We start from the raw sequence: 10,307 nt of genomic DNA on the forward strand, positions 1-10,307 counted from the left end.
GGCGGGCACAATAGGAATAGGAATATGCTGGGAGAGACCAAACGGTAACAACATCTTTGGTCATTTGGTGTGACTGAGGGCACGCACAAAGACCAGACAGGTACGCATCAACTCGTCTAAGATCAGGTAAGAACATATCACAGTATGTAAAAACGGAGGCCTGTTCCTTTAAGCTCCATTTGTTCATGGGTTTTTCTTTGTCAAACACTTCAAATCATTCACTTCCGTTCATAACAAGAGTTTGTTTCCTACTTTAAAACAGTGCTTCTGTACTTTTAAAAAAAGGAATGGACTTTATTTGTTTAGCGCCTTTCAGAGACTCGATCACATAGTATAGCTCTGCATGTAGCTTCAGTTTCCCTGGGGTAGATCAATATCTATTGATTATGGGACAGTGATACAATGAATGCTAACCAGCGGAATACTAACCATGGAAGGAGAAAACAAAGCTAGCACAACGTTTCAGAGAAATGAGCTGATCCTGACTGAGATACGAGACTTAGAAGTGAGAAACCAATCACTAACAATGACTGTGTCTCATGAGTGTGTTTTAGGGGGTTAGCCTCGCCGGCCAGTCACAAGATGGCCGCTTCGTTTGCCACATCAACGAGCATCACGTCTGACCTAGAGTTTAATCAAATATCTTTTTAACAACTTTAACAACTCAACTGGAATGGATTTATCCCATTAGACTTTCCAAAATAACACTTTTTTTTTTCGCTTAACATTCTCTTTTCCCCACAGAATACGAGCCTGGTCGTGTGTAAGTTCCTTGTTTGGCTTGTTTAGATTTGGTGTATTCTCCCTCATCCACTCATTCCAAAGTGACCCCCTCCACGACCTGAGGGGGTTTTCACATGGTCTTTATCTCTTCAGCAGGCTGTCTTCTGTCATTGCTGTGGTTTTGGATGGAGCCAGCAACGTGACCCACAGCTGGTGGACAGTTGTTTTTGGACACTATGAAGGGGGGGTTGTTTATGACTGGGTCAGTTCATAGTGGGACACAGTGTGGGAGCCTGTGTGCCGTTCACATGTCTGTTCTCCAAAGAAACACGCAGACACGGAACATGAGCAAAACCATGTGTGCTGCGGTTAGCCTTCAGCTAGCCTGCATTGGCTAGTGCTTTGTTAGTGTTTTTCAGTTATTGATCACTCATTGATTATTGACCAGTCCCCCTCAAGGATGATTTAAGATGGGACTGTATTGATCTCACAATGGAAGAATTCACTTGTTACAAACGCTGTAAGAACAACAGGGTGATGTGTCATAGTAGATGAAGACGATGCAGAATATGAAAGAGTTTACAGTCCTCATGCAGGTGATCGATAAAGTCACACCGAGGAAGATCCAACACTATAAAATGCACTGCCCCCGCACCTTCACCTCTTAACCCCCACCTTAGTCGAGCTCTTTTTCTCCAGCTCGGCTTTACTCAAATCTAAAAGCTTCTTGACTGGAGCTTACAGCTTATCCAATGACATCATCGGCCATTTTGAATACCGAAGTAGAATTATGCAGCACTCCATCCATCCATTTTACTTTTCTGTTGCCGGGTCGTGGAAATCACATTGCACCAGCCCCCTTATGGCTCCTCCTGCAGGCGGTGGGTCCACGATTAGGCCTGTTAGTCTCTCATCTGAACCGCTCTTTGTCTGACCCGTCACGTAGGACCTGTTTGCCCTGGGAGACCCTACCAGGGGCACCAAGCCCCCGACAGCAGAGCCCCAGGATCATTCAGGTGCTCAAACCCCTCCACCACGTTAAGGTGGCGGTTCCAGGAGGGGGATTATGCAGTACTACAACATGTAACAATATGTCTCCTCAATGAAAAACAACAGTGGCATTTTGATGTAATCGTAATCATTGCTCATGAAGATAATGAGACATGGCGGCCCCGGAGACGCACGTTTATGTGATGTAACAACAAATGTGACACAGACGTCGAGCTACGAAAGATCTGCTTCACTCACATTTATTAACACATCAAAGAGGAAACACAAAACCTTCACAGTCTGAGTCAGTGTATCAGCTGCTCAAGACGTTAGCATGCTTGCTACTGGTTAGCAATTAGCTTCAATCATTGACATTCACATCTATGAACACTGAGGAAATACTACAGAACCAGCTCAGCTCTGACCTCGGTCACATGTCGTAGCCAAGGCTAGCTGTTTGGAGCGTGGTTCTTGGAGAGGTCGGAGCTGAGCTGCTGACGCTAAATGCTAACCGGTAGCATGCTAACGTCTTGAGCAGCTTGAACACTGACTCACTGGTTTCTTCACATAAACGTGCGTCTCTGGGGACATGTTTTTACAGTTATCTTCTTGAACAATGATTATGAGTAAATACAATGTCGTGTTTCATGTTGCATGTTGTAGTACTGTATTATTCTACTTCGGTATTCAAAATGGCCACCATAACAACAAAAGTCACATGACTGAAAAGCATGTATACAGTAACTAAGGAACATATAACACATTACTTACACAATACAGTAAAATATTAGTCTTTACAATGAAAGTAACTCGAGAGAGGGGATTTGAACTCCCCCCAAATAAAACGCAGCACCAAATCAAAGTTGTGTGAAGCTAATGTCGTCCAAACTAAATATGAGAGCATTAGTTAGGGTTAGTATAGGAAAAGGAAACTCTGCTCGGTATATTAATACTACTTTCAGTTTATATCTTGCCAAAAGTAACTCAGAAGTAACTCATAGTAATGTAACTGCACTACATTTTTGAAACAGTAATATGTAATACAAACATATTACATTTTAAAAGATGGAACGACTAAAATATAAAGCCACGAAATGTGACCAAAACATGTAAAAAAAACCACACAACAAACACGTGACAAAAATGAGGAAAGAGTTTAAATCAGTTTTGTAGGTCTTAGCTTTCAAATGAGGTGTTATACTATGGCCTCTAGGCTGTAAGAGTCTCTTTGTACTTTTAAATGGTGCCTTTACTGGAGATGTGGACTTTTAAACGCACACTTTGTTGTTGTGTTTAAATGTCATTCCCTCTGTTGTGTTCAGCACCGTGGTTAACTTTGCTCTTTACAAATGAAGATTGGATGAGTGACCTTACAGTAGTGTTGTACTGCCTGACAGCGTAGTGTCTCAGTCTGCCATTCAGTCCATGGTCACACACTATCACCAAGAACACATGACCTTTAACCCTCATTCAAAACGTATGGAGGACGTTAGATACCGTAATGGTGAAGTAGATTGTGGAAGGCCTTTAACCTCTCACCCCCCGCTTTAACGTAAAAGCTTCTCGACTGGAGAACTTGGCCAGTGCAACGCCTCATTTGAAAGTGAAACCTGCAAAACTGATAGGAACGGTTTTGTCGGTTTCATCGCTATTTTGTCAAGAAGCTTTTAGATTTGGGCAAAGCCAAACTGGACAAAAATGTGCTTGGTTCAGGCGGGTATTAAGAGACTGACTGTCTTAAGACGACACAGCAGTAGCCTATAGCCTATGGAGCACTCGCCGACTTCACCACAACGGGACACTATGGGGGGCTAGCTTCACACAGGTGCTGTACATGATTCAATACGTCAAATCAGCATTTTCAGGACGCATGCGCGGCAGTGTTCAGGTCAAAGTTCACACCTACAACAAAGCCCAACAAAGCCCATTAAAACCAGACTATCATAGTAGAACAACCGGCTATTTAGTGACAATTACATCGATTAAAGTGGTTTTCCGGCGATATGCAGGTTCACATTCATTCTCCTTTGCAGTGTGACTGTCCACGTGGGCTTAATCATCTATGACGAGTTTAGTGCAATAAAGGATCCTCACAGTGTTGTATGTGGAGCCAGCATACGGACTCATCACATTTCCTACTGAAAGAAAAGAGTAGGAACGTTGTGACGAATGGATTAAATGAGTAAGTTTGACATAAAGCTAAGTAATGCTATTTGTAGCCAATGTGTCTGTTTACTTAATACAACAACTGTTTTTATTTCTTTATTGCTTTAGCACTAAGGGCCACGAGTTCTTTTTCTCTTCCCAGTAACACTGTGTCCCCGTTTCTTACAGAATTCTTTTAAAACATCGATTTTCAACGCTAAAGACATTGAATATCTGTGTCACACTCGGTCATGTTAACAGTTTGGGATACGATCTAGGCCTGACCTTTAACCTGGACCAGCACGCAATGCCGAATCCGCCTATTCACTGCTAAATTCTCCAAAATTGAAATGCTTGGCAATAATAAACTGCGAAGGGGAAGTTGACCCACCCTTATATTTTGAAAATAAAACATTTTTATTTCAATGTGAGATTATCGATTTGATCATATGCATATGAAAAGAAAAAAAAATTACAATATTTTTTTTTTCGAAATACAATTGCTAATGGGAAACATTAAGACTTTATGATGTTTAGTGTCAATTTCACCTTTAACTCTGGTGGTTCAATTTACCCCAAAACCTTTTGAGACCAACATCTTTAAAAGCAAATATTCCAGACGTGTTTTGAAGATGCCGACAACTAGAAAACATCCCAAAATGTCTGTTCATAGTCAAATGTATAGCATCTATTTTATATTTTTTACACAACAACCACCAAAGTACCGACCCCCAGGCAGCAGGGACCCCCCACTCTCCATACAGTAACATGAAATGACCAGGACCCCCCTCCCAGTGAAGGTTCTACAACCTCGGGGACCTTCCTGGTGAAATAAAGGTCAATAACCAGTGAATACAGTAGTTTGTATAGATCCCAGTCTGAAAGGAGAATCATGTGGCCTTTGGAACGTGCGTGTAGCTGATGCAGAGCTGATCATGATCAGAATCAGACCGTCCGCGAGAGCCGCGTGGCCTTGAAGAAGCTCCAGTGAGCACTAACCCTCCTCACCTGTGCAGTCGCGGCCTTTGCCTCGGCACTCTCCGCTCTGGGGCGAGTAGGACGCGCACGCCTGGTCCACCCACAGCAGCAGCGGCAGCAGCAGCAGCAGCAGCAGCGGCGGCGGCGGCATGAGCACCGACCCCCGGCAGCAGCAGCTCCCAGGGGCCCTGTCCGAACCAATCCCAGCGGGGCCCCGGCGCGTCATGGCGGCGTCGAACCCAACCGAACCCGAGCCGAGACGCGGCGTAAACACAACACACGCACACGGGCCGAGTCAGGAACGGGACTGATGCACGGATCTGGGAGAGGAGGAGGTGCCCGCCTAAGACGCGTCCTTTTGGGCCAGGCTGGTCGGAGAGAGGCGCGGGAGAGCGGCGCGGCTGGAGGGCAGCATCCTAGCCGTGAGAGCATAAAAGATTCATCAGAAATCCCGGCGCGCTTCTTCACAGAAAAGAGTCTAGTGGATTTTTTTGTTTGTTTTATAGCGGAGGAGAAGCGCACGGCAGCCGCGTGCGCGGAGAGGAGGCGCGGCGGAGCGGTGCGGCAGACGTGACGCGTAGAAGGAAAACAGCGCGGCTAAAAACACAATAAAGACACATGCGGAGAGAGAGAGGGAGAGAGAGAGAGAGGGAGGGAGGGAGGGAGAGAGAGAGGGAGAGAGAGAGAGAGAGGGAGAGAGAGGGAGGGAGGGAGGGAGAGAGAGAGAGGGAGAGAGAGAGAGGGAGGGAGGGAGAGAGAGAGAGGGAGAGAGAGAGAGGGAGGGAGTGAGAGAGAGGGGGAAGGAGGGAGGGAGAGGGAGAGAGATGGGGCTGTCACATGATCACCGCGCGGCGGATGCTGGGAAAGCGGATCAGGAATGCGAATGAATGAATGAATGAATGAATGAATGAATGAATGAATGATCCTCAGTACACTAATGGACCTTATTACCCTATAGACCAGGGGTAGGCAAGGTCAGGCCCGGGGGCCAAAGCCGGCCCTCTAGCACAGAACCTTTGGCCCTCAAGATGAATAAGAGAAATATTATTATACAAAGAAGAGATGAAATACCTGTTAAAGTACTCTAATATGAAAGAAATATTGTCAGTATTTTGAAAATGTCCTGGCAGAGCATCCCACATGGTCTGCCAGTGATTCTCTACTGGTGGGTCGAGGTTAATGTATATTGTATACGCTGTCCCTGTTCAAATAAATAAATGAACTAAACTAAACTCAACTCAACTCAACTCAACTCAACTCAACTCAACTAAACTAAACTAATAAAAAACTATGAAACTTTAAAATGATCAAACTGTAAGGGCATGCAAAGTGGATAAAAACATGATAAAAAAACCACAGTAGGGGTGAGAGACGTGGACAAACGAGCGGAGCGTCTGGATTTCCAGTTTATACTGTATATTATATATATATGTATATATATATTAAGTCATGTTGTAAAGATTTGGGGGGGTGCTCGAGCCCCACAGCACCCACACGATCGGCCATTGCTCCACAGTCAGAGTGTCTACAATTTGGCGACTTTCAGTAATATTTCATTGAGCTAAATGGGCCCAAGTTTGGATTTGGTGAGCTCAGTTCAGGACTGTCCCACTGGTGGCTCTTTTTGAGGCGGCTCTCTGGGTCATCTGCAAACACACACTTTACCGATTTACTGTAGCCTACTCAATGATCAAGGTTTCTACTGGGAGCAGCAAGTCAAATTTAGTTTGTAAGCAATTTGGATACAGCCTATGAAATTGTCCAAATAATTATGAATAAATGTCAATCGGAAACAACAGACAGCTCTTGAGGAAGAATTTTGTGTAAAACTGAAAGAAAAAAAATAAAATAATTTCGGCAAAGCGTACAGCTGAAGGCATTTTGAACCATACATTTTGCCAAGCGGTGCCAGTATTTTCAGAGACGAGAATTTTTAGTTTTAATTTAAATTTAAAGTTTAATTACATTTAAAGCCTTCTTAGTGGCACAATTCCTTTAAAGGAACAGTCCACCGGTTTCCCATACTGAGATATGTTCTTACCTGAGCTTAGACGAGTTGATTTGTACCTGTCTGGTCTTTGTGTGTGCGCTCAGTCACGCAAACGACCAAAGATGTTGTTAGCATTTGGCCTCTCCCAGTGTATTCCTATAGCTCCAAACGGGGTGAAGTTAGAGCATACTCTCATGGGCATAAAGACCAGACAGGTATGCATCAACTCGTAAGAACAATGTCAGTATGGACGGTGGCCTGTTCCTTTAGTAACTTTATGTTTAGTACTGTTTTGAAGTTATGACATAATGTAAGTCCAGTTTAGACCCTTTTCTAGACACAGTTTAGTGCTGAAAGGTCAATGTTTGGTGTGTGAAATGTTCCAGAGCCACTAAACAGAATGTGCCTTTAAACCTTTACTGTTCTCCCGTGGAAAAAGTCCAAACCTTAAGCACCACGGACAGCGCTTCGACCTTCTTTGTGGCACACCTGCGGGTACTTTCATATCGCTGACACAAGCAGCTCATGCTTTTGTAAGAATAGTCCAGCTGTGATCTGGGCTGAATGTATATGTACTGCAGCGACATAAAGGGAGACGCTGCAGGTGAGGACGGTGACATTTTGATGGAGGATTTCATATTGTAAGGATAGGACTGGGACTTGGTCACGGTCCTGATGTACAGTATGGTTTCATGGCATTCATTTTGGAATCTTTATGTCGCAATGTCGGTTCCTGCACCTTTTTTTTTAATGCAGAAGTAAAAACAAGACTGAAAACTAGTTACACATGCAGGCTCGTAAGTTCTAGTGAAATGTATTGTTTTTGTTGAGGTCTCAGGAAAGGCCACACACCTGCTCTGCCTCAGGTCCAGACCGTGCCAGGTCCAGATGTGCTGAGGAGCAGGGGAATCTTACCCACCTGACCTGACCGTGTGGGGTCAAGGCTTATTTGTTTATTTGTTATTAGGATCCCCACCAGGGTAGCAACTAGTCTTCCTGGTGTCCATCACAATAATACAAAGCATACAAAAAAATACAAAGAACAAATACAAAAACAATGAAAATGAATAAACACTACAATATAACTTACCAGGACTCAAGACATGAACAGCCTGATGTGCTTATGTTGGAATGTCAACAGGTTAACCGGGCAGTCGAGCGTCTCCCAGCAAGTATAAAGGACACCTGAAAACATTACTATTAACTGATATTATGGTAGAAACACTCACTGGATGAAGACAGAGACGTGTCGAGTTTGGGGCAACAGCAGAAAGTTTTCTTCTTGAGTCTACATCCTGGACTAATTCTCGTCTGAGTGGATTCTGCCCCAAAAACTCTAAAACTTACAACTAATGACACCAACTCACAAGATGACAAAAATCCCCCCAAAACTCCATGACCAGTTTTAGAATGACATGACTCCAACTACTCCGAGCACACATCATAACATTATTCAAGATTACAATTTGTTTATTCATTGGTCCAACTTTGATTTAAAATGTTGAACCAGAATCATTACTTGGCTGTGACTTGTCTCACAAACCTGCACGTTAAGGTTCAAGGCTCATTCACACTCGAAGACCTAAAGTATGACTGAGCTTCTGAACGCTGTCACCGCCGTTATGAGAAAATAGTGTTACCCAGGTTTGTTTCATGTGGATTGTGTTGACAGCTAGAAGACAGAAACAAAACCGATCAGCATTTTTACAGTTACCATAGTTACCACCACAGATGCCAAACACCACAGATTGAAACAAACAGAATCTTCATAGAAATCACAGAAACAGCGTCAGCTCTGAGCCTGCTCCGACACATTATGCTTTAGCTGAGCGTTCTTTCCCCAGACATAGTAGTACAAATATTTCAGTTCTTGGATTGACGTCAAGTCAAGTTTGATGCAAATACTGACTCCATTTTTAAAGGCGGTCAGCAGAGAATCTATCTTTGAATGTAAATGAAAGCATTCTCCTGACTGCTGTTTAGAGAGCATCTTAACCTTTTCATTTGATTGCTGGTTCAAGGGTTTGTCTGTGAAAGATTAAAACAAAAATGGTCAAATCTGCTGAGTTTAACATAGACCTACAGTTTCTATGGGAAGAGCAGGCGCTAAAGAAGATAAGATAAGATGGTACTTTATTGATCTCACAGATGGAGAAATTGCATTCGATGAGAGAGCATCCGGCAGCAGCACCCATTCAGTGCGCACCACTCTTTTTTTTCTTTGGTGAAAGATGGTTGTGTCGCGGCCGCCATCTTCACTGTTTTGGTCACAGGAGGAGCACTGGTTGATGGGAAATCCGTAGACGATGACCACGGCGGTGGAGCTCTTGCGCTTGGCCACGATGTTCTTGGCCACACAGGTGTAGTTGGCCGTGTCGGACAGACGCGCCTGCTTGATGATCAGGTTGTGGTCCACGGTGATGTAGAAGTTCCTGTCCTCGGCCGGGTCCATGATCTCTTGTCCTTCAGCCACTCCACCCGCATGACCTTGGAGGATGGAGAAACTGTAGCTGCCCTCTGTCTCCTCTGATCATCTGAAACGGTGCACCGCCTCCTGGGCTTGTCCCCGTCTCAGAGCGTGGTGTCCTGCACTGGTCAGCTCCACAGTCTATCACCATCTCCTCGTTGGTCCCTTTTGTTGTTTCCTGTAGCTCCTCCTGTGACGCCTCCTCCGTGCTGCAGGTGTGGGGGCTCTTGGTGCCTCTTCACTGTTCAGTGTCTCAGAAGAAGATGTTTGTAGATCTCAAATGGGTTTAGTTGATAAGCTAGCAGTTTGTTTACCTTCAAAAAGCTGCTTTCTTCAGGACCATTTTGGACTCTCAAAGTAAACAAATCCACCAAACCTCCACAAAAACACGGTAAAGACGTACAAAAGTATCCAGAAAAACAACGTGGTTCGCTGAAAAAGGCAAACAATTCACTGGAAAAGGCAAACAATTCAGCTGCACCAGGAGAGAGGGAGGTCACTTCCTGTTTTCACGTCGCCAAGGAAGAAGGATAAAAGTATCTTAGGTCTCCATGCTCCGTCCTCAGAGTTTTCTCTCTGCCATGTCGTGTGTTTATAACATGACAAAATTTACTGAATCTGAATGATGTCATTTATGTGCTTTCCCCATCACTAACATATTATAGTATAGTATAGTATAGTATAGTATAGTATAGTATAGTATAGTATAGTATAGTATAGTATAGTATAGTATATAATATAGTTTAGTGGCTACTGAATGTGTATCCAACCCCACAAAAGCAGTGTGAGCTCGTGTTTAGCCAGAGGACACTTTTACACGTTCATTCATAAAGTATACAAACAAACAAAACAAACATTCTGATTTAAAGTATAGTCTCCAAAGGTCCGTACATTCATTCATGTGGCACCACCTAAATGTAGTCGATAGTTGACAACAGCGGAAAAACATCTGGACGAGCTGGCCTAGCTTTAACCTCTGCACTTACGTCAGTTTCTCATTCATGCATTATTGTC

General features: G+C 43.9%; 1 protein-coding gene across 1 annotated transcript in view; it reads right to left on the reverse strand.

The window, feature by feature from the left end:
• tmeff1a (transmembrane protein with EGF-like and two follistatin-like domains 1a) overlaps nt 1–5,470 on the reverse strand; it is a 30,350-nt gene extending 24,880 nt beyond the window's left edge. The window contains exon 1 of the mRNA XM_079570168.1: nt 4,867–5,470. Coding sequence (XP_079426294.1) covers nt 4,867–5,062 — 196 coding nt within the window. The 5' untranslated portion in view covers nt 5,063–5,470. The remainder of the gene's footprint in view (nt 1–4,866) is intronic.
• Between the last annotated feature and the right edge of the window lie 4,837 nt (nt 5,471–10,307).

The sequence above is a fragment of the Gobius niger genome (genome assembly GCF_951799975.1).
Source record: "Gobius niger genome assembly, chromosome: 13".
In the NCBI taxonomy this organism is placed as follows: Eukaryota; Metazoa; Chordata; class Actinopteri; order Gobiiformes; family Gobiidae; genus Gobius; species Gobius niger.